The sequence below is a fragment of the Melospiza melodia genome, chromosome 8 (assembly GCF_035770615.1).
Source record: "Melospiza melodia melodia isolate bMelMel2 chromosome 8, bMelMel2.pri, whole genome shotgun sequence".
In the NCBI taxonomy this organism is placed as follows: domain Eukaryota; kingdom Metazoa; phylum Chordata; class Aves; order Passeriformes; family Passerellidae; genus Melospiza; species Melospiza melodia.
This window is the reverse complement of record NC_086201.1, coordinates 5,866,601-5,894,029: the sequence shown is the minus strand read 5'-3', so window position 1 is coordinate 5,894,029 and position 27,429 is coordinate 5,866,601. Positions and strand designations below refer to the sequence as shown.

Here is a 27,429-nt window from a genome sequence, read left to right as displayed (position 1 = left end):
CAGAGTTCAGCATAAACAAGTTAAATATGCTGATATAGAACTGAATTGCATAATAAACACTGATAGAGAGCTTTTCTGCCCTTTTAATGCCTGGGAAGAGCATAGCAAGTGGGCCAAGGAGCCAGGGGAGAGCAAGCAGTGTGGTGTTTGAATGGTATGTTCCCCTTTTACGTCAAAGTCTGGATTCAACCCATGTGTGCTTAAGCTAAAGATTTCTAGGGCTTGTGTTTTCTAGCACCCCTGTGCTGCCCAGGCTGCTTCGGAATGGGAGTTTGGGCTGCAGGTAACTCAGCTGTGTCATCCCACTGCAGGGGGAGGGGAAGAGCCAAATATTGGTGTGAAAAGGCATCTGGGGCTGAGCAGTGTCTGTGGGGGCTCCTAGCAGTTCCCAAAGACATAAATATCAAAGAAAGACACACTGGTTACACCGCATGGTGCCTGGGGGTGTAATGGTGATGGGCTGGAATTAAGAGTGGAGATAGAGGCTGACTGTAAGGAAGAGTCTTCCTAGCTAATCAACCACTGCCACAGTGCCCTTTCCAGAGGGAAAGAGCTGTTAAAACAGGACCAAACTAACTCTTCCTATAGGAATTTCTCAAGTTCATTAGATCCTACCAGAGGCCTGGGCATGGATTACTGCTGTGTGTAATTCTGTTGATGGAGTGAGCTATGGAGAAGATGAATAACCACGTTCGTGGTCCTGTTATTTGTGCTGTGTCAGAGCAGCACTTGCTTCTGCTGCTGTGCCAGCCTGATGGAAAATGTGACCTCACTGGAGATGTGCTCACATCCCCTGTCTGCTGCTGCTGTGTCTGCACTTCTGGTGTGCTTGTGGTGCAAAGTAACAAAGAAAACAATCCAAAAGAGACAATATAGCAGAAGAAAGTCTGAATGCTTAGTCTCACCTTGCTTTGGGACAAAACAAGATAGGCTTCTGGAAGCAGTCAGTCTGAGGAGAGTAATACCCAACAAAAGTTGGGAATGTGTTGTTACCATTAGAATTGATGATATTGTCATTTGCTGCAAGTAGATGTGCTCTGAAGGAGTCTGCACATGTTACTGTACCAAGCAAAGATAATCTTGCCTCACTGTACCCTGCTCTGTTCTCTGTTTTAGAGCTTCCCTTGTATTCTCCATCAGGGGCTTCCTTCTCTACTTCACCTAATTTTCTTTAAGCCTTCCATAATTGTTCCTCAAGGAAAGGTGTATTTTACCCACTGTGGCATCTCACCTCATCCCCAGGAGGTCCTAAAAGCATAGCCATTATAATAGTGTCTGTCATCAGCTTTTCCTCTGCCCCAGCCCTCCCTGCTGGTGATGTGTTTTGTTGATTCCAGGAATGCAAAAAGCATCAAGACTGTAATCTTTGGAAAACATCCAAGGGAGTTTTCCAGTAGGCAGAGAGGAGTGTTGAGGTGACTTTCTTTCAGGTGAATACTGTAGTCCCCCATGCTCTTCTGCACCTGCCAGCACCTCTGGGTTGCTGCTGTAGGGGGCTCAAACAGTGCTGGGTGGCTTTGATGGCATTCCCCACTGGACAGATGGGATTTATGTGTTCCTGATTATAGGTGGAAACCCCAAGTGCCAGCAGGAGGGATATCCCTGATGTCTTCTGCTTGTGTGAACCATGCAGCTCCTGCCCAGTGTGCCTTTAGGCTTTTTCCTTTAGCTGCTTTGCAATGCTCAGGTGCAGCCATGATTTCTTTGTCTGGATAAGTGAGGAAAATAAATCCTTTTTCCTTTTGTGTGGAGAATCTCATGTCAGAGATATTTAGAAAGAGCCCTCTGGCTGGCAGTGCTCCACAGCTACCTGCTCACATCCCTTGTGTTCAACAGGAGCACATTCTGCCCCAGAGACCTCTGTCCAGTGCTTGAGGAAGCCAGGCAGGAACAGAGAGGCATACATTTTGTGGCTTGGGTTGTTTATTCTGAACATCCTGTTTTGCTGACCATCACAGTGAGAAATATGATTTTTGTTGGTGTCCAGCAGTTGCCTGAGTTAGAAAGTCAGGCACTGTCCTTGAGAAGCATCTTCCACTGTGTTTAGAAGGGGAAAATGCTGCCTCAGGTTTCTGTTTTCCTCAAAATTGCAATGTCTTTTGTTTTTATTAAGAAAAATATTTCCATGTCTAAACATGCACGAGCACAAGTAAAAGTTGATTACTTCTTTTTCCATTTCCATGGTGCAAAAGAAGGAACTTATTTGGTGCTTTTCCTTGTCTGATAGTTTTTGTTGATATAATAGAAGGTAACAGAAGGCAGCTCAATTTTTTTATTACATAATCTGAAAACAAAAAAAACCCAAAACAACCAAGAATTCAACCTAAACTAATATTTATTCCAAATGCAGTGGATTTTTCAGGGATTTCTAGCGGGCTGTATTTATCTATACCCATCTGAAGCAATGTGCTCTATGCTGGTCCTTCATAGCCTAGACTTGCCAACATTTGGCAATTAAAAATGCCATTTGGAAACTGTCTGATGTCCCTATAGCAAACACTGAGAGGAGTTTACTGCCATGCTCAGGTAGGTTTGAATGGCTTTCTGAGTGAGTAGTTACTTTCCTTGCTGTGGAGTGTTTGTGTCTAAGTCTAAATGAAAAAGCAGTGAAATGTGGCTTGTTCCATGCCCCATTATTTAAAAGGTGGCTACAAAAAAGGTGGAGGCTACAAAGAAGGAGAAGTTGTATGGAAAAGGCAACAGGTAGGAAAAAAAGGTTTTTCCTTCCAGCTGGACACAAGATAACATTTTCACAGTGAGAATAATGCATTGGAATAATCTCCCCGGGGAGGTGGTGGTTTCCCCAGTGTTGGACACTTCTGTGATGCTGGGCAGGGGGTGCTGAGCTACCTTGTCTAGACTGTGCTTTTGCCATGAAAAGTTGGACCAGATGATCCCTGAGGTCCCATCCAACCTTGTATCCTCAGATTCTGTGATTCTCTGAAATTTGTGTGTCTGGACACACACACTGGTGTGCAGCTGCTCTGTGGGAGAGGTTTGGTACAAGCTGAATGGAGCTTGGCTCTTACACCTGCGCTGCTTGCTGAAAGCAAAGATTTCCAAAGCTGGCTTTGTGAAATAAGCTGAAAATAACCACACAAGTGTTGCCAATAGAGCAAATGATGGTACTAAGGTCACTATCAAGCTGTCAGTAGACATACAGGCATTAGCCTGTTAAGTGTTGCTGCTTTTCCAACTTGTCTGTTTATTGCATGTGTCTCACACGATCAGAGGCTGTTACAGGACTGACCAAACCACAGAGATGGCCCAAGTCTAGCCCAGCAGAGTTCCATGGATTCCCTGTTGCAAATAACTTTGTCATTGCTTCTCCATGCACCTCTGTCCTGCCTCAGACATATTTTGCTTTGTGTTATATTTTGTCAAGCCTTTGTAAAACACAGTGGGCTTCTTCCTTTAGTGTTTTCCTTTGTCTTTCCTTTGCTCACAGTGTCACTTCCAGTATTCCTTGTTACCATATTTCTCCTCTTTTTCTTGCTTCCCCTGAAATGCACTTCTGCACAGTGAATATTTGCCCTTCTTTGCCAGTTATTCTCTCTCTTTCTTTTCACTTTCCTGTCAATCAGCTCCTGTTTATTCCTAGGGATATCCATGCATACATGCATATATTTGTCCATGTGCCAGGTACTATGCACTGACCTGCAGGAAGGTCAGAGGTGCACTGCAGAGTAAGGGGTCTTAGTAATAAAAACCAGCAGGAGTAGCTGTCTCAGAAACGAAACAAAGATCTGGAAGCCTCTATCCAGAGACAGGAGACTCCAATTTGCATTTCCAAATATTGTATGTATTTTACCTACCCCAGAGTTACAGTTGAGAAATGGCAAAATTCATTGATGAATAAATGCAAGCAAGGGAGTGTTTTCTTTATTTAAATAATTACTTTTTTTGTTTTCCTGCTTAATCTTGATGGTGTTGGTGCCATTGTGACTTAGCTAAGAACTGTATTCTCCTTCTGAATTCCAGCTCCTGTCTTGCTTAAAATTTAGTAGCTAGAGCTGATGCAGTAAATAAAATATTGTCATCTTTGGGGGATCCACATTTATGGGCTGGAACATGAACTGGCTGAACTCCAGTGTGCCTCTGATCTATAATGTAGAACTGTGGTTTTTTGAGAGCCTCTCAAAATGTACGTGAAATCCACACAAGAATCCCCTCAACTTCAATGTGCAATTTGTATTTAAAGTACCTAGTGTGGCTTAATAAATGTGGTGATCACTGGATAATTGATACATGATTTAGAAGTCTTGTGTGGAGTTTCTCTTTCAAAGATCCTAAAACCAGGGAGTACATGATGATGATGATGATATGGTGATGAAGGTCTGCTTTGGCCCCTTGTACAGGATAAGCTCTTTGTCTGCAGTCAAATCTCTGCCTAGCTGGGGAGGTTTGTGGAAAGGCACACTCTTTGGCTGGAGCAGGAATAACCCTGGATAAACTGATCCAGTAGTTAATTTCTTTCATACTTAAAAAGTTCCCTCTTTGTTTATCATTTTAGGTTGAATTTGTCTAACTGAAGCTCTCAGCCTTGGGAGCATGCATCTTTATCTGCTAGCTTAAAAAAGAGGTCTTCTAAGAGAAATTCTCTCTGTATATTCTCAAAAATAATTGAATCTCCTTTTTCCCACCTCTCATCTGAACCAAAGTAGGTTCCTTCATTTTCCTACTTTTAGGCAAGTGTTCCAGACTTTGAATTATTTTCCTGGGTTTCCTTTAACTGCTCTGTCATTATCAATGCTTTTACAATGAGGAGCTAGGACTGTAGGCAGTGTTACAACAACCATGTGGTTAATATTTAATATAATGGAAATTCTTCCCCCCTATTCCTCTATGAGGTATAAGACAGCCCCAGGTTTCCAAAATAGTCTGGCAATCTGTGATTTATTCAAGGCAGCAGTGAATAAGCCAGCATAGAGCTCAGTGATGCTGCAGATAGATGGTTTCAAGCTGCTGGAAGACCTCTTTAAAGCTCTCTCAGGTGTCTTTTTGCTACTCTGCATCTGGTGTGATACAGCAGAGTTATTTCTTTTTATGGCTAAGCATTGCTGTTTTATCTGACAGTGGTACCATGCTTTGTTGACAGACCTGCCATCATATAGATGGTAACTAATTATATTGGTGTTTTAAATGTTTGCCTGTAAAGCAACAGAGGAAATGCCACCACTCACCTTGGCAATTTGATTCTGGTCTTTATAGTGTTACTGCCATCAGTTGTTCCCCAGTTGGTTCAAATCCTTCAGATTTCTTGTCAACTTGGATACCTAAGCCTGGCTGTGCTTCCTGAGCTGAATCTGTGCCACAGCTGAAGTGGTACCTCTGTGTTTTACAAACTCTGCATTTGTCTCATCATTTTACTATACTATTGGATCACATTCTCTTTATGGTTCTCTGCAATTCCTGGACCCAGGACAGTGAGTGGCTGTTTGTTTCTCATCCTGTGTTCTCACTGTTGTCTGGTCAGTCTCTGGTCACTGTAGTTCTCTACTTCTCTTTCAACTTATTTTTTCATTCCATGTCACTAATTCATAAAGTGCATCTTGAATTCTTGAATTCCTGTTCTGCAGTAGCCTTGCTGTCCCTGTCACCTTGGCAGCATCCACAGTCAGTAAGAATCATTTTCAGTCCATCAGCCTTACATTAATGAAAAGAAGGGCTATGACTGGATACAGAACATAAAGCTCTGCAGAGCCATGTGTGTGGTTTCTTGCCAGTTTTACACTTTGCTATTCTGAATGTGATTTTCCAGCATTGTACTGCAGAGTATTAGATTAATCCAAACCATATTTCCTTAGCCTGAAGGTTTGTGAAAGGCTTACTAAGGTCGACATAATACCTGCCATTTCATCCCTATCCGCAGCATCTCTTATCCTGTTACTGAAGAACATTACAATGATTTCACACAGTTTGTTCTTGACGAACCCATGCTGCCTGCTACTCATCTCCTTGTTATTTTCTGCTGCTTATAGATGATGTCTGTAGAAAAATATTTTCTGAAGAATAAAGGTTTATATGACTGCTGTGCAATTCACTGTTTTCCTCATTTCTTCCTCCAGCTCTCTTGCATCTTCTGAAGATTCTGGGCATCTTGTCCCTGTCATTCCTAAATAACCCCATTGACACAGGAGTTATTTCAAGTGTCTCTTCAAGTTTACCCTCCTTGTTGGCAAACTTTCTGAATCAGTGCCTATCATAAAAAGTTTATCTCACCTTTCTTTGCCTTCACCCTGTTGATTTTCCATTTTCTGCCATTCCCTCTATTGTAAATTGACTTTTAGTGTTGGACTTTCTCTGTGTGGCTCCTGTGATAGGTAATGGTGTTTCCCCTTATTTTTTAACTCTTCAGTTCCTTTCAGATCTGCTATTCAACATCAGTTTCTTGTCTCTGCCTTGTTAATTTTCCTTACTTTCTCATCTGCAATGGGCTGAGTGAATACTTTCCTTTAGACCATTTGCATGATCTTTAAATTACTGGATCCTCTAATTTATACCACATGCTATTTGCTTTGTTGCATTATTTAATTCTCTAAAAGGTTTGTTTCAGGTAGAGTGGTTCACAAGTACAACACACTGCAAAGCACAGCTGGGTTGTGTAGTCTCCATGTGCATTTGCTTTCTATTTTCTCCTTTTACTTGCTGTTTTGGGAAACAGCCTTTTTCACTCCATTATTTCCAGAGTCATGGATGCATGAAGGTGGTGCTCCAGGGAATGGCAGAGGTGTGAGAACTGCTGAATCACTTGTGCCCTGACATCCCCATCCTGAATGGTGGTACAGAGCAGGACTTAGCACACTGGTGGTGCTTATTAGAGGGTACAGGGCCTTCTGGAACATGAACAAATCAGGAGTTCAGTGTTCTGGTAGGGTTCCTGCAGTCAGACACTCATAAATTCCTTAAAACCAAGAAAATATAGCTGTGTGCTAGATGCAGAGCATGGGCACATGTGCATGAGAATTATTCTGTTGTTCCTTCACAGAATCCTGGAATGGTTTGGGTTAGAAGGGACCTTAAATATTATCTAGTCCAACCCTCACTGCACACCCCTAGGGATGTGTTCCTTGTCAGATTTATTCAAAAACCCATCTATTTACTTCTTATATAGCTTCTCATTAATCAGCAATATATAGGCAGTATTGATATCCATTTAAATAAATACATACTGCAGCAAAAATTCACCATGATCAATACTTTTTTTCCCCTAAATTTTAGTGAAGCACCTATAAATGTTCAGATGTTTCTTGCTTGCTGCAACACATCCCAGTGGATTTCAGTAGAAGTCTGCATTGATTTGTGTAGGTTTGTGCAGGTCCCTGTAAAGCATTTAACCTCAAACTAGAGGTCAGTGAGAGAAATGCAGGAATCTAAAAATACATATTCCTGAATAATACAATTCATTGCCCTGAAAGAAGTGAATGGAAACAGAGAAGAAAGGAAGGACTGGAAACAGAGAAGATGTCAGCTACCCCACAAGGTAGTGGCTTGCAAGCAATTCCCTCTTATCTTTTGACTTGGGGACAGTGTGTATGCTCTCTGATGTTTGAAGTAGGTTGGGTAGAATTTAACTTCTGGCTCAAGGGAGCCTTTAGTTTATTAAATATGGATGTTCTTTCAGGTAGAAACATGGTTTCTCTCTGCAGCATATCACTTTCCTTGAATATATGCATTTGGGGAAGAAAACTCAGCTCTTCTGTACCTAAATCTTTTCTGTCTGGATCCACCTGCAAGAAATAGCAATAAAAACTGTCAGATTGTAACAATTGCAGGATTTTTAAGTGTGCAGTGGTGTGGCTTTAGCTGCCTTCACATGTGTGGAATTGTGTGGCTGGTCCCGAGGCTGGGCTCAGTACAGCACTGCTGGGGGACCTGCCTTTGCCTCACCTGTAATTACAGAGAGAAAATCACTGGAGTTATTGCCGCGCCTAAACGCAGCGCTAACATCTGGCAGTGAGACAGCTCCCACAAACAGGCCAGCAACAGGCTGTCACATCCCCTGCCTTCTGCATTATCTCGCTCTTCTAGGGAAATTTTTTCAGCTCCAGTTGCTAATCAGGCTGTGGGTGATCTCTCTGGGCTCTGAAGCAGTGGGTTCTATCACTCATCCATCAGCGCCTGTCCCGCTCTCCCTGCGAGCATCCGTGTCTGCCTGGCTACTGCTGAGGAGGAATGAGACCTGCTGCTGAGTGGGCTGGGGGAGAGCCACAGTCTCATCCTGACAAAACAATCAGGTTATGGGCTGGTTTGCATTTCTATTCCTGCTTTTGCAGGAACATAAACTGGACTGTTTCTTGCTGTGACTGCGGGAAGCCTCAGGAGCAGCTTGCTCCTGCTTCCAGCATTTGGTGTAGCCTCATAGAAGAGTGTTTCAAAAAACGTAACTTTCGACTGCCTGCCACTCCCCAGTCTCTTCTATCTCTTGTCTATAGTGCTATCAATCAAATTGTTCTTGTCAGTTAACTGGTTTTAAATCTCGTGTGGAAGAAATTGTCAGTTCAAGATCATGCTACAGTAAGGACAGATGTGACTGCTCTGATTGCGTTAATTCATTCTTGCTTAAAGATGTGAAAATAAACTGATAGAATATCAATTTGAACCTCTTAGACCTTGAAATGATTTAAAATCTCCTAAAAGAAAGGCTAGGGCTGAGCTGTGTCTCCAAGGCATCATTTTTAACTTAGCAGGAAACTCTGATGGTCTTTCCTTTAAATTGCCTATTGTCCAGAAGCCTACAAAGAAAGTGCTTCTGTGGGACTGTTTGTGTTTAGTGACGGCGTTTATTTCATCTCGTGTGACAGATGACTTGGCTTCTGGATCGAGTAATTACTTGCTCACATCCTGCTGGGGCAGGTTTCTGACCTGCTGGAGCAGTGATTGGCTCTGGGAGTGCTGGCTGGCTGGGCAGGGAGCTGCTGTGGTGGCGGTGACAGGCACCAGAGCCCCGTGTCCCCAGGCTGGCATAGCAGTGACAGGCTCCAGAGCCCTGTGTCCCCAGGCTGGGGTGGCAGTGACAGGCTCCAGAGCCCCGTGTCCCCGGGCTGTGGTGGCAGTGACAGGCTCCAGAGCCCCATGTCCCCGGGCTGTGGTGGCAGTGACAGGCTCCAGAGCCCCGTGTCCCCGGGCTGTGGTGGCAGTGACAGGCTCCAGAGCCCCGTGTCCCCAGGCTGGCATAGCAGTGACAGGCTCCAGAGCCCCGTGTCCCCAGGCTGGGGTGGCAGTGACAGGCTCCAGAGCCCCGTGTCCCCAGGCTGTGGTGGCAGTGACAGGCTCCAGAGCCCCGTGTCCCTGGGCTGTGGTGGTGGTGACAGGCTCCAGAGCCCCGTGTCCCCAGGCTGGGGTGGTGGTGACAGGCTCCAGAGCCCCGTGTCCCCAAACTGGAGTGGTGGTGACAGGCTCCAGAGCCCCGTGTCCTCAGGCTGGGGTGGCAGTGACAGGCTCCAGAGCCCCATGTCCCCAGGCTGGGGTGGCAGTGACAGGCTCCAGAGCCCCGTGTCCCCAGGCTGGCATAGCAGTGACAGGCTCCAGAGCCCTGTGTCCCCAGGCTGGGGTGGCAGTGACAGGCTCCAGAGCCCCATGTCCCCAGGCTGGGGTGGTGGTGACAGGCTCCAGAGCCCCATGTCCCCAGGCTGGGGTGGTGGTGACAGGCGCCAGAGCCCCGTGTCCCCAGGCTGGGGTGGCAGTGACAGGCTCCAGAGCCCCGTGTCCCCAAACTGGAGTGGTGGTGACAGGCTCCAGAGCTCCGTGTCCCCAGGCTGGGGTGGCAGTGACAGGCACCAGAGCCCCGTGTCCCCAGGCTGGGGTGGTGGTGACAGGCTCCAGAGCCCTGTGTCCCCAAACTGGAGTGGTGGTGACAGGCGCCAGAGCCCCGTGTCCTCAGGCTGGGGTGGTGGTGACAGGCTCCAGAGCCCCGTGTCCCCAGGCTGGGGTGGTGGTGACAGGCTCCAGAGCCCTGTGTCCCCGGGCTGGGGTGGTGGTGACAGGCTCCAGAGCCCCGTGTCCCCAGGCTGTGGTGGCAGTGACAGGCACCAGAGCCCCGTGTCCCCAGGCTGGGGTGGTGGTGACAGGCGCCAGAGCCCTGTGTCCCCAAACTGGAGTGGTGGTGACAGGCTCCAGAGCCCCGTGTCCCCAGGCTGGGGTGGTGGTGACAGGCTCCAGAGCCCCGTGTCCCCAGGCTGGGGTGGTGGTGACAGGCTCCAGAGCCCTGTGTCCCTGGGCTGGGGTGGTGGTGACAGGCTCCAGAGCCCTGTGTCCCCAGGCTGGGGTGGCGGTGACAGGCTCCAGAGCCCCGTGTCCCCAGGCTGGGGTGGCTCTGCCACTCCTCTGTGGGGAATTCTTGGGTGTTTCAGTCAGAGGAGAGGAGAGGGACATGGCTGCTGCAGGCTTCACTAATGACAGAGCCACCCAGTTAATATCTAAATACCTGAAAGCTTTTCTGGTCCCTTACGACTGATAGTCCATAATTGTGGGGTGTCTCACCAGATTTCAGGATCATAGATTTTCTTAGATTTTCAAAAAAAATTTTTTTATTATCCTAAACTTTGATTGTGAGACACAGTGATGAGCTCCTGAGGATTGCTGGATGGAGCTGAATGAACTCTGCTTTATTCTTCAGCATAGTAGAGCTTTTCATTCACTCACAAAGAAATGCTTGATTTCTGCTTGAGGTAATTTTTTTTTTTTTAAGACGGGGTAATCAAAGCATTGAATGCAACATTACATTGTGGCAATTTTATTTTAAGCAGATTTTCTGCCTTTTTTTCCTTTCTTTTTTTGCAATATTATCATGCAGCAGCCAAACTAATGCATATATAATTTTCTTTCCTCTCTGCTTGTCATGCCCTGCTAACATGGACATCTACAAAGGCTCAGGTTGGTGTTGCAATCTGTCTTCATCTTGTTGTTCTCATCTAGTAAAAAAGGGCTTCGATGTTTTCTTCATCAATCAGCTTTTTTTTCTCTTCCTCTCTTTAAAACTGGATCCAACATTATTATAACATTACAGATTCATCCAGAGAGGTGCCACATTTGTTTGTTACCCCTGAAACTCCAGCTGCAGCAAAATGTGTTGGTTCAGAAACAAGGGATATTGATTTATTTCTATCTACTTAAATTTTCTATGCTTGTCTGGCTTTGTGACAGGGAGGCAGCAGCACCTACAAGTTCTGAAATCTGCAAAAATGCACTGAAACTCTCACTAATGAGTTTCTGCCTTGTCTTAAACCCCTGTATCTGGCATCATTGTAAGATGGCATTTGTTAGTATCTTACCTGGATTTAGTATTTTCTTGGTAGGAATGAAACATAATTAAAATGTAAAATAAAAAGCAGAGGCACAGGAACTGGCCCTTTGTGACTGTATTTTCATAAGCTCCCCCCTTCCCACTTTAACTCCTCAAGATTTTTGGAAAACTCTGAGACTAAATTGTCTTGCCTGAGTATTTCTGGTAGAAATAAATACTCAATATGTGCAAGGTTATACTTTGTGCTATGTCCTGCTCCTCAGAGGTTCTACTGACAATAAAATCATGAGTAAAACCAGACAGGCAGGTTTGGGGCCAGGAGCTGCATGTTTTTTTCCTGATTTACTCATGTTGAATGATGTCAATTTTGTATTTTAATCTCTCAGAAAGAGCACTCATGCTTTACCCTGTTACCACTTGGTATTTCTAGTGCCTACACCAATCTCACAGCAAATAAAACCACTTACCACTTGTAAATATGAATTAATAAGCCTTGCTGAGCAACATGGTAGTTCTATCAGAGTGAGATGTAATGGTTGGGGTTCGACAGAGCTCGCCTCAATTAACTTTCTAAACAAGGCATTTTCCACTCATTGCACTTAAGAATTTGAAATAAATCAGTGTCTGACTTGGAATATTTAATTATCCATTAGAAGAAAGTAAGGGATTTACTAGGAGCATTTTGTAAAGTCCAGCAAAAAAAAATAGATGAAGTAAAAGCATCTAAAGGCCATGGTGAGGGAAAATGCAGCATCCAGATGTCTTTATAGGAAGAATACCCTGCTGCTTTCCTAATTTCTCCTCTTTTCCTCATTTTGCAGCCAGAATTTTACAGTGCTGCCTTTTTTGATGGCTTCATCCTGAAATGTCTGTATCTGAACTTTCCAGGATCTGATTTAAGCTGAGATATCATCCAGTTAGTGCAAGAAACTGGGCATTTCCAGACTCAGTCCTCCACTCCCTGAGGGCTCCCTGGCCACCCTCTAGTAAATCACTCAACTCTTCATCCTCAGTTGTCTCATGTGTAAATTAGGATTAAAGTTGAGCAGTTTTGAGGATTGGGCTATAAATAGATAATCAAGAGCAGGTGAAACTTCAGAGGCTTGATAAGTGTTTTCACTCTTTTCAGAGAAAATAATTTTCCAGCAGTTTTTGAAGTAGTGGAGGAAGGGTGAGGGGTCTTTGTGCAGAGGTTCCCATTCTGCCCACAGGGCAGATCCTGGGAACTGGAGCAACTCTGTGTCTGTGCTGTTGGAATTGCTGCCCTGGCTCTGAATTTAGAATAAACCAGATCTCATCCTTTTGCTGGATAAAAAGTTTTAGGCAGTTTGAGGTTTTTTTGGTTCAACACCAGTGAAGGCTTTTCAGAACCTCACAAAGCTCTAATTGATTTTCTTTTCTCCACACCACAAAGGAGGTAAGAAACACAAACTCCTTTGATTTGGGTGTAAATAAAAACTAAAACTGCTGAATTTGTTTCACAAGTATTTGTGCAGGGATCTGCTAGAGGCATACAAAATTCAGGAATTCTGATAATTTAGAAGTCTTACCACATATCTGTTCAAACTTCTGTGCTCTAAGTCATTTTGAGCAATTCTTTTTTAGTTTTGGTGACTATTTGCTGCAGCATCCAAATACCTAAAGACAAATATTCATCAGTGAAGCTGCTGCTTTGCAAAATCTAATTTGCTTGAAAATTAACTGTTCAACCAGGTTTAATACTGGTGAGTGGTTAGCATATTTCTGGCAATCATGATCAATATATAAACTAGCATGAAATAAAATCAATTTTATTTTAAAGAGAACTATTTAATGTTGAAATTTTAATGAGATAATTTCTGTGATGTAGTGTTTGTTAATGTGCAAGTGCTGGTCCTTCAGATATTCAGTTAATTCAGTAAAGCTTTTAAGTGCATGCTTAGATCTGCCAAATCAAACACGCAGTTAAGTAATTAACAAAGCAAGTACTCAATTTTTAATTCAGTTTTAAAGAACTAAATAAAAGAAATTAATTGTTAGAAATTATCTGGTTGCTATTAAACAGAATGTGAAAGCAGCATTGGAACATTATAAAAGTTATTCAGTTAATATATAGACATCTTTCAACCAAAGGAAAGATTTGGATGAATGAGATGGAGTCAACACAGAAGTCATATTTGTAGATTATTACAGTGAATGGACATTTTTTCAGATGTATTTCCCACCATAGTGTAAATCCATTTGTGTCAGGCAGGTTGCAAGAGAAATGCTGGCTGTGGCCCATGTGTCACCAGCTGGTGGCCATAAGCTCTAAGAGGAGGAGAACATCCCACTGCTGCCTCCTCCTGCAGCCTGGATATGCAGACAACATACAAGTGGTGATGCAGAAAGTGTTACAAGTGAGCAAATTGCTGTCCAGTGTCAGTAGCAGTGGTTTTAGCCCTTACCAGCAAGTGTCTTTGCAAACCAGAGCAAGCTCACTTTGCCATATGATATCTTCTCTACCTTTACTGTTACTCATGGTGGTCTCCACAGTTTGAAAATGGGTTGTTATTTCTTTGGTTCTGACTGTTTCAATGTATTAGGTCTAATGTAACCTTCATGTAAGGGCGGCCATGTGAAATGAACTTATGTTAGCAATGAATTTCGCCCATTTGTATTAGAAATGAATAGCACAGAGGTAGTCCTCAGGGTCTCAGGCAACTGCTACAGTGATCAGTTTGGTTGTTCTAATATAATAAGCAGATATTGACTTAGTTGGAGTGAACACCAAGATTTACTGTCATGAAAGCTAAAATATCGACTGAGGGAAAACCAGAGTCAATATTTACCTTGAGGGACAATAAATCTTGATGTTCACTGAAATATGAAGTCACTATGATTTTCAGAAGTGTTGAACCTCATTGTAGTTTATTCTGCAGGTGCTCATCAGATAGGCTACCTGAAGTATAGGTAGGAATTTCTTATAATGAATAACATCATTTGAGCAAGTGCATTTATTTCTATAAGTCCTTTGCAAGCCTACATGTAAATAAGTAAGTTAGAGAACAATATAAATCACACCAAAGCTCTTGGGTGGTTAAATATTTGGATTTTTCATTAAAATGCAAGTATCAGCTATTAAAAGAGAAAATAAATAGATTAATACTTGTATATCTTGTTAAAGTAACTGTCCACATCAATAATGCATTAGCAAGGTCTCAGGATTTGCATTGGAGTGAATGGGAACTGGGTTGTTTTATTAGGGTAAGCTTTAGCAGTCTGTCTCTTAAAAGGTAGCTTTTGTCCTTCCCTTTAATTTATTGAGATCTGTTCCCATCAACTCGATTTTGGGACTCAGGTGTTAGAGCAGTGTTCTGGGTTAATTCAGGCTACAAAGAGGGATACAGCGAGCCAGTCAAAGGCAGCAGCAAAACTCCCCTTGGCTTCAGACAGGCATCATTACAGCCCTTGGTTCACTGAGCCCAAAACCCAGCAGGTAAATATGAATAAAAACTGAGGAAAGCAGTTAATTTGCTAAAATTCCAGAAGACTGTGTTTATTTCTTGAGGCAATGAGGGATGAAGCCAGGCTGGTTGCCCTGGGTGCTGATCTCTGCAGCTCCTCACAGGTCAAGTGTCCGCAGCTTCCAGCATCATTCTCCCTCCATGCAGAACAATGGGTTCCTGTGGCTATTGCATGGAATTCATTTTAGTTTTGTCCTTCAGGACATGGATTGTGGCACTGCAGTTCCATACAGGGGCTCAGTATGAAGGGGTTTGTAAATGCACTGTCGTAGCAGGTTTGCATAAGCTTGGGGAAGGGTGAGCATTAAGCAGATGATTTTCAAAGGAACTGTTGTCTTTGTGCTTGGGAAGAGAAGTTTCCCAGCTTTACAAGGGACTTCTGTATCTTCAGCAGAGTTAGTGGATGGCAAACTTGGTGGGGGCCAGGAGACCATGTGTAATTTGAAGGTTGGATGCCCTCTGTAACAGGCAGGGATCCATGGGAGCACATCCCAACCCCCTCCAGCGTTGGGTGCTTTGGGTTCCCGGGTTGGTGGGGAATGAGAACACCACATCCCATCCCAGCCTCTGTTCAGAGTCAGGACAGGGGTGCTCCCATGGACCCAGGAGGTGAGAAGTGAACCTAGGGTCCTCTGTTTTGTGGGACCCACAGAACAGCAATGCTTAGTCAAAACTCTTTGAAAATGAAGAATCAAGAGCATGTCTGTTTGACCACCTTAAGTAGCACAGCTCCTAGCAAAAACAGAAATGGAAGGCTTCAAGGTTTGCTGTAGGTTTTTTCCAAATAAAAAAAAAAAAAAGAAGAAAAAGGAGGAATTGGAGGTGATTGAAAACAAATTATGGCAAGCCAAGAGAGAAAATAGGAGGAAAGCATTGTCCTGTGGAGGAAAGAACCACATGCTGCATCACTGTGGTTTTTAAATGCAAAGATGGAGTTACAAATTGTATTCACAGCTTCCTGAACTCATTCCCACTGAGTTCTGCCCGTGGAAATCTTGCATCTCCTTGAGACTCCCACTTAAGAGCTTAATGGCATCTATGGGTGCCTGTTGTAACTTGTTCTGAAGAAATCTGTCCCTCCCGGTGACGCAGGTGGTTATTTACATCTCCCCAGTGTCCCAGAGGAGCTTGTTCACAACAACGTGCTGTGGTGTCAGAACAATATTTTAGGAAAACAGGTTATTTGGGACAGCTATAATTCAGGTTTTTGGTGGTGAGTGGAAGCTGGGGATCCTGACCGAAGAGGAAATACTGCACAGGTCAGCAGCAGATCACTGGGGATCTGAGGTACCCCAGGGACAAGCAGCCAGGGCTGTGTCCCCTCCCACCTCCAGCACAAAGTGGGATGTGTCTGTCTGTCTGTCTGTCTGTCTGTCTGTCTGTTGGAGGAGGAAGAGAGCTGATGGCACTTCACACGTAATTGAACAGGTTTGACACAGTCAGACAGCAGGCTAGGAGTGCTCTATTAATGGCTTTGCTATTGTGATCCTCCCTGCTCTTTAAAAGAGCACATTTGAAGTATCACTTCACATTATGTCTATTTGTGTCAGTGCCTATGGGATTTCTGTTTTGGCTCACAGGATTCCTCAGATTGATTTTAGTGGCATCTCATGCCTGCCCAACTCTGTCTGGTTTTCCTACACAGTTACTACAGCACGAGGAGGTTTTGACCACTAAAACACATTTATGGTAAATGCCTCATGTTAAGCCTTTGCTGGGTTTTGCTGGTTAGGAGAGGTCTGAGGTTTAATAGATGTTAAGGTGGAGCAGTCAGAGGTCACTGAGACAACAAGATGGGATTCCCAAGCTCTTGGCCTCAGCCTGGCTTCAAGTAGTAGCGTGAGTGCTGGGAGCCTGCAGGTTCACAGTGGCATACCCTAACCCTGAGGAAGGGTTATTCATTAGAGCAAGGAAAAGAATCTTTAATCCCCAAAGCTGCTGTTTGTGCTGGACTGCCGTGGCTGCCCTGCTGTGCCTGTGGAGGCTGGGAGGGAGGGAGGGAGGGAGGCAGCAAACCCTGCCTGCTCCCAACCTCAGCCTCCTCCTCAGAAGTCTAAAAGCAGGAACAGACCACCCAGCTCTTAATAGAACTTACTTGTTAAGCTTTACCATCCTTGACACTGCCCTTCTCACTGGGCTGGCCCCTGGCAGCCAGTTTTGTCCAAGCTTGGCTCTTTGCTCATTCCCTCTTTGATGAGGAAAAAACTGATCATGCCTCAAGCACCTGTTTCCCTCACTAATCGTCTCCTGTGGATGACAGGGTGTTTTATCAGGCAACATAGGCAGGCTGTAGTTTTTCCTTCCCCCTGTGGAGCAGGGAAACTAATAAATACTCCCTGACTCTACATCAGTCTCCTGGATGGATGTCTGTGGGGAACACAAAGGCTTTGCAGTGCCTGAAGAGGGATTGCTGTTGTCCCTGGCACATGCAGAGATGTGGCTGCTGCAGTCAGTGGAGGTGACAGACTGGTGGGGCAGGATGGTGGCTTCAGCTGTGTCCCAGCATCCATGGGCTCCCAGGCTTGGTGAGTGCTGCTTTTCTGTGCTCCCATGTACACAGTTAATGATAACGAGCCTGGCTGCTCAGCTAATTAGCACTGCTTGTGGTGCTGCTTGCTCAGCTCTGAGTGCACTTTGTACAATGCACAGACACCTGTACACTCTGGAGTTGGGCCAAGTGCCAGTGCCTTGGTGCACAGCCCACACAGAACCAGAGAGTGGCTTCAGTTCAAATGGACCTTAAAGATCATCTGGTTTGCAGCTCCCCCATCATGGGCAGGGACACCTTCTGCTAGTTCAGGTTGCTCAAAGCCACATCCAGGTTTGTAATTTGTGCTTAACAATATGTGCTTAATAATAATGTGCTAATGGTATGGCTGCCTTTGCCCCTTTTGTTTCCTTCCTTCTCCCCTCCTCTGTGTGAGATGTGATTCTCTTACTGGTTCATACTGTCCTTGCCCTCACCAGTTCAAACTTTGATTTTCCTCTTTCCTGTGTTTTCACCTTTACATGTTTTCCACTTTTCATCCTCTGTTATTCTTCCTTCTCTGCTAAACCTATGTACAAGGTACAGACAGACCCACAGTTAAAATTAGTTTCAGACATTTTCTGCTTTGAAGGAGTTTTCCTTTTCAAGTTGTCTTCCTTCCATTTGAAAGGAAGGTGATTTTCTGATGGGACACCAGTTTTGTTTTCAGACTGGTATCTGAATTTTCTTGTCTTCCCACTTCCAAATATTATAAAGAGGATTTCTTTTTTCTTATGTCCACAACATGTCTAGTCATAATCTGCTATTTTAAAATGAAGCTGTAAATTATTAAACATATGTCTGAATCTTTTGTGGGGTATTGGGAGGAAGGCTATTGATTTATTCTACAAGTGAGAATGAAATGGCTTCGCAGCAGCAAGGCTGAGGAGGTTTTGGTATGTGGAAGAAGGAATTTTAGGTGTGTTGTATTTTTCCAGGGCAGCACATTATGCTTCATGCAAAGCAACAGGGAATACTGTATCTTCAAATCAGCTTCTGCAGACAAACCAGATTCAAAATAAATAACTTTTATTCATCACTGTAATAGAACTGTTGATGCATTCATTTATTTAAACCTAAAAATCTGCTGAAGTGCTATATCTCAGTGTGCTGCTTTTAACAACCTGAATATCTGGCACCTTTTATCAAGCTTTTGGCTGTATTTTTCTCCCTATGTAGATACCATAGTTCAGGTGAACACGCTGTCGTGTTTGATTAGGAGATATGTTAGAGATAAGTCATTTGTAGGCAAAAAAGCGTTTACCATTTTTGTGTATAAAAATGAAATTTGTAGGAGGCATGAAATTTCATTCTTTTATGGCAAATGGCTTATAAGAATGCATTAGAAGCAAAGGTAAATGAGTGCTGATTTTAAGTTTGTACCTGCTGAAACACAAAAGGATGTGGTACATACGATCTTGGTGAATGACATGTGATAGATTATCCTGAGAGCAGGCAGAGCAAATGAAATTGTAATGGAGTTCCTCTTCTGGCTGCAGGAAATAGCTGTTATTTATCCTGCTTCCGAAGATGCTGCATGCATACTGCCGTTCATTATATACTTAAAAATCCCTTGGCAAGTCAATAATGAATAAATGAACTGAAAGCCATTACAGCAGCCTTAGCATGGGCAGTGTAAGCCAGGATACTTTTCTGTGTGCTTTTTTGTGGGTTTGTTCTGCAGACATGCTAACCTGGACAGTTCAGCTGAAGAGTTTGGTTCTTTCTCCTGTCAGGTACACGAGGCAGTCCCATGCTACAGTGAGTGCAATCAGTATTCCTGGGAAGTAGGACCATGGTCTCCATGCAAAATCAGCAGCGAAGAAAATTCCCTCCACTGTGGAGAAGGAATACAAACGAGGGAAGTCAGGTGCGTGAAGACAAAAGCTCAGGTATTCCAGATCAAAAAGAGCTGCTGTGTTCTTGCATAAAGCTGCAATATCTGGCCATCTGACAGTGAGTGTGTTGCTGAGTCCAGTGTATTGCAAATGAAAAGAAATGTGTGTTTATGTGCCATGGTTTACAGGAAAAGCATTTCAGAGATACAGCCTTGGTTTTTCAGGAACACGGCATGATATTTAAATTAGTATTCTTCAACCTAAATGCCATGTATACACAAAGCTCCCTGAGGTGCAAAGCCTCCATATTTTGATTTGCTAACATTTTCCCCAAGTAATAGCACTGCATGCACCAGAGTGGCATTCATTATTACTGAATATTCATTCCCCAGGCATGGGGAAATGCTGAGTTATTTCCAAATGTTCAGATGTTACTAGCAGGAGCACTAAGATTTGTTCTCGCTGGTTGTCACTTTCTGTTTGCTCCTTTGTCAGCCGATCAAAGTTAAAATCCCTCTGTATGAAGTAACAAAAGCATGTTGTGCACGTAGCTGATTTCCATTTGCATTCACATATTAGTTTTTTTTTGACCAGCCATGCTGCTTGTATCTGTTGTCATGTCTATGTCCTGTATGGGGTGGAGAAAACTTGTTGATACCCATGGTGCCTGTGATACTCTAATTAAAATGTGTGCTTTCTGTGTAGGTGTGTGAGCACTGCTGAGGACCACGGTGTGGAGACTGTGCCCAACGCTCTGTGCAGTCAGGCTGAGGTCCCAGAGGCAGTGCAGAAGTGTACCTTGTACTGTCCCAGTGAGTGTGCAGTGTCTGACTGGGGACAGTGGAGCCCATGTCCACAGGTAGGCTCTCCTGCCCGTGTCCCTCCAGTGTTCCTCACGCAGCAGTCTTCGCTTCTCCTTCAACTATTTCATGGCCTAGTTATTTTCTAGGAAAGTAAATTATTTTCTGAGGGATGTCAGGCTTAATGGATCCTGCCAGCATGGTTGAATCTGGAGATATTTATGTCTCTACAGAGACGGAGCTATAGAAAGTTGGTTAGTGAAACACATAGTTATTACTGTGACAGTTGATTCAACACATCCTTCCCCTTGTTCTGCTGTGGGAGAGGGCCCACACAAGCAGAGTGGCTGAAGGGACAGTATTGCAGCTGCTGAATGCCTTAGGAAGTGTTTGCAGGGGAGACCTCTGTTAGTGGGGCATGACTGCCATAGCAACCTGCTGGTAAACCCTTGGGGTGACACTCCTCTGCGCAGGTTCTAGTCCTCAAGGAATGACAGCTCTCTCCTCCCAACACATATTGTTTCTGTCCAGTGTTTCCTCCTCCTCAAACACTTGGGGGAAGATTTGAGGCAGCAGCAGCAGAAGGGTATGACAGCAAGGTGCCTGAACAATTTGTCGTGTCATGAAATACTCAAAACTTTGTGAATTATGCAGGGAATTCAAGCCGCTGTGAAGCGTTCTGCGTTTTCCTAAATATGCAAAGATGGAAAGAAGTTGCAAATTCTGTGTTATGAAAAGCCTCTGGCCTCAAACCACGTGACTTCAGATCTATTGTTTCTCCTTGATCAGTGTTGAAATAGGTGCCAGGTTTAATCTCAGAGGGGTTTTTTAATAGACTTGCTTGATGTATTTAAGTGACAAACACATATTCATTGCCCCCATGTTAACAGGGCCATTACCAAAAGTTGAGTGGTTATTGGACAGGTATTTATACCAGTGCTGACACAGGTAATTTCCTTCCATAATATTTTGTGTAGCGTATCAATATACTCGGTAAGAACATGTCAAATAAAATCTTGTGTTTCATTTCCTGCGTTCACCTCCTCCTGAGCAGCGTGGTTTGATGAAGTATAACACTCTTGCAACCCATACAAATGCTTGGATACCTTTCAGAGTCCCACTGTGGTTGGGCTGTTTCTTTGCCATTGACTTTTCCAGGCATGAATTTTCTTCATTTTCGTACGCAGTGAGCTGATGCAGAGATCCCTGAGGCTCTTGAGTGTCTATCAGGTGCCTTGGTGGCAGTCAGTTGGTTATGTAGGACTGCTTGAAGCTTTAAGCACCTCATATCCTTAAGACACACAGGATTTTTGCCTGAAGGCTCCTTTTCTTTGGCAATAGCGAAGCCTCTGTAGCCCACAGAAGCAGGAAAGGGAAGCCCAGAGCTCGTGGGCTGCACTCCATCAGGCAGCACATCTCTTGGCAGGCACAGGGCCACATGCCACAGTCCCTGTGTCTCCTTGTACATCCCTTTGCCATGGTGGATGTTAATTCATAAATGTGAGGGCATCTGCATGCCAATGCAATTAACTGAACAATATGTTTTCACAAGCTGTTCTGCAATGCTTTGTTGTGAAACTGAGGTGACTGTGTGCTGATGGAGCATGTGTTCCCATAGTTCTGTCCAGATACATGAAAATAAACAGCTTGAAGTTTTATGGGCAAATAAAACCCTCTCTTTGATGAGTTTACTGCAGTGCTGTCTCCCTTTTACAGCTACTCTGGCTGTTTGTGGTGGGTTTTGAGAGGGAACCACGCAGCACAGTCCCTCTCAGATGCTCCACATCTCCAAGGCGAGTGCTGGGCTTGCTGTTAGTGCAGAATGGCTGTGCTGTTCCACTGGTGTGTCTTTGGTGGGTGTGGGGCAGGGATTGAGGGAATCGTGGTGGCTGGAGTGTGGCACTGCCAACACCAGGGTGATTAATGAACCTTCCATCTCCTGAGCCACCAGGAAAGGTGGTCAATTGGGACAGGTGTGAGTCGAGAAACTCATATTACAATGAACATTTGGAAGATCACATTGTGTTGTAATGAAAAAACAAAACTGTGCATCCTGGCTGCTCTATTTCAAGCACATTTACATTTCATACCACAATAGTTGGCACTCTTTTAGTCATAGCACTCGTGAGGCAGCTGCCAAAGACCATTCCAGGAAGTCTTCCTGTCACTCTGGTCATGTTTGGCTTGCTGGAGATAAAGAGGATTTATGAAACTTGACAAATTCTAGTTTGTAAAAAGTGAATGATCACAATTTCAGCCTCATCTTTGCCTGAGGAGCTTTTTGATTTGAGATATTTACCTAAGATTTTGGTCAGGTGAGAATTCTTTTCCAGTTGCTTTGGTGTTCTGCTCATGTTTTACAGTGTTGATAATAAATTCATCCTGATAGCAGAATAACTAACTCTTATCAGCTGAATATAAAAAGGCCTTTTAGATTATCCGTTGTACCTTTGTCAATATGTCGTTGTACTCTGGATACTTTCTAGGGTATTACTTGGTTTTATCTTGTAGCAATATTCTTCCCATGTGAGTTTTCCACTTTCAGGATGGTAAATGATCTTGAATCGTGTTGAAATCAATGAGTCATAAAGGTGGTGACTGCTTTGTCAATGGAAAGTATTTTCTTCAATACTTTTTTCTGCTAAAACATTGTATTTGTTCTACCTTCTTTGGCTGCATTTCCCTTTTGCTTTTAAACACTTTTGTGGTCTTTTATAATTTCAGATGCTCCCACAATTCTTTTATGTGTGTTTTTCAACTGAATTACGTATTTTGCATCTTGATTATGGTGCTATTTAACACTGCAACACAAAGGTAAATTTTAATGTTTCATCTAATGGTCAGAAATGAAGCTGTCAGAAATACAATGCCTCGAGGTTGCTTTGAGGTTTTGTCTCTCTACTGGATCCAAGAATTGCATAGTAACTGAATTAAATCTTCCCTATTATTCTCACTTTTTCTATTGAGAGATTAAAACCATTCAAAATGGTTTTCCCTGTGGTTGAAGACTATTTTTTTGGCTTATAATGTTTTGTTCTTTCTCACTAAGTAACATCCAAGTGACTTAAATATCAAGCTTTAAAGTCATTTAACATAACAGTTTGAAGCTTGCTAGTTAAAAACAACAACAAAAAAACCAAAAATAACAAGGAAAAGAAAAACCAACAAAAACCCACAAGGAAATTAGGTTGACTTGCATTTTGCTTAAGAGATTTCATATTTGTTCCAGGGACAATAGCCTGTTCAGTCAGACATCATCACTTGATTGCTCAAAGACCCAGCTAAACAATCTGGGAACTGAAATCCTGTCATCTCTGTTACATATTCAGTGATGGAATAACACACACTTCCTGTGGCGTCTCGACTTTGTATTCATCTGCCTTGGAAATGTAATTAATTGACTTCAATTGAATTCATCAAAGCATTCTTTAAAAGAGTTAATATGCGAGTGGTGCTACAAGTCCCTGAAATAATTACCTCAAATCTATTTTGTTAGCTCTCTGTCGGCGGATGGCTGTCGCAGCCCCCGGTGTGGATTGGAGTGGCCTCCTTGCTTGCCTCAGCTGTTGGCATTTCTAGCAGCTAATTCCAAGAGGTCTGAAATTAGTTAATTATAGGAGGTTGTGTGTGTGGTGAGTGAGAGCAGCTGTCTCCATTTCAGCGAGCGTTTTCCTCATGGATCGATGGCGATGTGCCGCGCTCGGGACTCGCGACAATTGAGTTATTATTCCCTGGAATCCACGGGGGGAGTGGGACACCCACAAGTGACCGGATCAAAAGTGTCACCAAGCGATACACAGAGCTCCCAGCTCTGCAGTGACTTTCCTTGCTGGAGTTGTTGCATTTTGGAAATGCCAACTGGAAGGGAAATTGTGGACTCCTGTGAGTCACTGTGTGGATTATGAAAGTCTCCATCACAACTGGTGCCTGAACTCAGAGCAGGCAAGGTTGGAAGGACCACTGGAGGTGATCTTTTCAAGCAGGATTCCCCAGAACACATTCCTCAGAACTGTGCCCTCAAACAGCTTTTGGATATCTCCAGAGGAAGCTCCCCAACTTCTCTGGGTTTGGCATGTAAGTTTGGCGGAGGAGCTGCAATGTGAAGGCTGAACTGAAGAGTGAGGCTTGCACAGAGTTGTCTTTCTAGCCCAAGAGATAATTTATTCAAACAAGCATGAGGATTCTGCTGGTCAAGGCTTTTTTGGAAGAAAATGCTCTTCTCCTTTTGCATACCTGTGACTTGGATGTTTTTGTATGTCTTTGTCAAAAAAAGTGGGTAACTGCTGCATTTTATATATTCATTATTTTATTTTTATTAATCTTTGTTAACAATCACTTTTTTAAGTGATTTAAGTGTGGAGGCAGGCAAGGTTTCAGAACCTGGATGCATCTGAGAAAGAAAATTTATGCAAATGCATTTTCATTTCAAAAGACTGCTCGTGTTATTGTAAATGGCTTGTTAAATTGTTACAAAACATCCACACTGGCATGAACAATGTAATGGTTCATTGCTCTGTTAAAAATAGTCAAATACGGTTGCTGCCTTTGCATTTACCTTATTTTAAGATTGTATGTTTGCTTATGAATAGCCAGTTAAGAATAATGCAGCCAGCTATTTATAGTGCAGGATGCATTATACAAGCTGCCTGATAAATTAAACAGCTTAAAGGGCCCTGTAATGGGTTACAGCCTCTGTGCTGTACAATTATGATGCATATGAAAGCCTGGATCAATGAACAGCTCTTAAATTCCATCCCAAAGAGGGTCTAGTAGTGTATATTAATGTGTGATATGTTAACAGCTCTTAGACTGGAACTTAGTTTCATAACCTTGCAGCTTTATTTTATTTTATACCCTTCTCTTCCAGAACAAACTTCCTGTGCTTTGTCAGTTCTGTGATTGTCTGAAGCAAAGGCTGGGTGCATCCTTTGTGTATGTTTTTGTGCCTCACTTTTTATGTTAGCTTTAAATAGTGACAAGTGGTCATGGTGGAAAAATAGCTTTGGCTAGAAGAAATATTTTAAAATGCAGTAGTCAATAGTGCCAGAAATTTCCCCATAGAACCAAGATGGCTGTTATAATTTCTAAAAGGTCCTTTGAGAAAAACCTTGATTTATTCCTGCCTTAACATTTTATGGACCTCTCATTGCTTCAGCATATTTTGTTTCTGTAGAGGTTTATATAATCTCACCTGTGGATCTGTGGCTCTAGCTCAACTTTTTCATACTATATGGAAAAGAATAATGGAAATGGTGAGGTTTAATACTATAAAGTAGGCTGGAGCAGTACAGTTATACCCATAAAGAAATCTACTGTCTGTGTATGACATGCTACTGCTGTAGGCTATTGATGTGGCCCCTGAGGTGGCACCCCATTATTATTTTCATCAAAAAATTAATTCTGTTCCTGTTACCAGTTCCAAAGGATGCATATGACAGAATTACCAGCCCCATTGCTTACAGTCATCAACAAAGAATCTGAACAAGCAACATAGTATGGAAAAATTATTAGCCAAACTGATTTGCACCTGATCTTGAAGGTACATAGAGGTCTCCAGGCCTCTGACCTTCCACCTCCATGCACCACAGCTGCCTCCATTTCTTAGGACTTGCTTCCTCCCCTATTATTTATAGGCAGTGGGCACCCATGATCATTGTCCTTCCTTGATCCATAGATCTTTATTCCTAGTCTGGGTGGTGTCAGAAGTGGGTTTCAGTTTCCCAGAATAGGTAACATTTTCTGTTACACACATTTCTGTCTCATGGTTACATTCCAAATTCTCTCATCTATGGGAGAGTTAAGGGATTTTTGACCACAGGCATAAAGTAAGTATCATGAGCATAAAGAGATGATCTCAGAAATACAAGTCAAACTCCCACTCCTGAATACATCTGTTGTTGGCACCTGCCTTTCCTTCTGCTTCCACTGTGGAAATGTTGGCTGATGCTGAGCACAAACCAGTTGCAGTAGCCTTACAGAAGGCAATGTCTAACTTAATGTAAAAAAATAATTTTAAAAGCTTCATCTGTCATCAGTGAAAGCACTAGTTACTAATAGAGTAGTAGAAAGTAAAATAATGTCTTTGGAAGTGTAGCATCCACTCAGTGGGAAGAGAGGAGTTGTAAATGAACATACTCAATAAAACATTGCTGAATCACAGTGGGTTTCATTTATTTAAAACCCCAGAAACTGAGGGTTCATACATGCTTGTGATTAGAAACTTGGATCCCTTGGGCAGACCCAGCCTTGATCCATGTACCTTCTGTTTTGTATGGAAGATTACTTGAGCAGTGAAATTAGTTTTGTCATTTTCTTCATTTGTGAGACTATTCAGAATCAACCTGTTATCCGGCTTAAATCTTAATCCCACAGCAATTTCTTACTTTGGGTACTCAAGAAATATTTCTTTCTTTTGCTGCCTTTTCTCTAAATTGATGGCTGCCATTTCTGTCCTGCCTCCTAAGCCTGTGATTTGCCATTGATGGTGATTGGTTTTGCTCTCAGTATTTTCTAAGATCCACATTCAGGACTAGACATGCCCCTTGGCATTGCTTGTTAGTGCCCTCAGCATCTCTCCACTGGCAACAATCCCTCTTCTTTACTTCACTGTTCACATCTAATGACATCGAGTCTGCCAGTCCATTCCCCAACCTTTGCTATGCCATAAATATTTGATTTTTTTTTCCAGCCTGGGTTTTTGGAGGGGTCCTGCAGGAACTGTGCACCCAAGCCCATTGAGATTTCAGGGTAGCTGGATACTCAGCTCCCTCTTGCTCCTTTGAAAATTCCAGCTTTCATCTTTTTCTTTGCAAGTCATTCCCTCCTGCTGCTTACTCAGTTCCATATATATTTGGCTCCGTTTTTTACATGGTTAACTTGAAAGAGCAAGGGCAGAAAATCAATTATAAAACTAAATTGACTTCTCAATTGACGTTAAGAGAAATTCAACAAATAATATTACAGGATATTAGTTACAGTTTGCCAACTTTGAATTTTTGTGTTTCCCATGTCCTCAGCTTGATTAAATGAATGCTTTTCCTACAGAGATTCCTTATTATTCAAAACTAGTAAAAGTGGGGGGCTTATTGCATCAGCTCTGGCTTCTGAGCCCCATGGCTCATCAGCACAGTGAGAATTCTGGCTTCAGAGCATCAGTAAACCAGTTGTTTGTTTGGATCCTGGCAAACACCAGAGAGATTTTGACCTGTTAGACTGGTCTGCTGCCTACCAGGAGGAAATCTGAGAGGGAGAATGGTCCTGCCAGCCAGGAAAGCTCTGAGGCTCTGTAACAGCACTGGGCTGCAGCAATGTCCTATAAAAGAGCACAACGGGGGCTGTGCTAGACAGGGGGAAAATACTATTTTATTAAAAGAATTTACTTATCTACAAATGAGCATATTTTCTGTCTGCAGGTTCTTATTTTAAAGGGAGCAAAAGCTGGTCTGTCTGAGCTGGCACAGACAGCTTCTGTCACAGCATCCATTGATTTTTTTTTTTTCCCCTTGGTAACATAATTCAGAGAAACATTAATTAG

The 27,429-nt window shown here is 43.2% G+C and overlaps 1 protein-coding gene across 4 annotated transcripts in view; it reads left to right on the top strand.

Annotated features, from left to right (window-relative positions):
• The window catches only part of THSD7B (thrombospondin type 1 domain containing 7B), a 299,473-nt gene that overhangs the window by 247,499 nt on the left and 24,545 nt on the right, over positions 1 to 27,429 (top strand). For all 4 annotated transcript variants that reach the window (XM_063161589.1, XM_063161588.1, XM_063161586.1 and 1 more), the window contains 2 exons: positions 18,994 to 19,127; positions 19,801 to 19,954. In XM_063161589.1, coding sequence (XP_063017659.1) covers positions 18,994 to 19,127; positions 19,801 to 19,954 — 288 coding nt within the window. The remainder of the gene's footprint in view (positions 1 to 18,993; positions 19,128 to 19,800; positions 19,955 to 27,429) is intronic.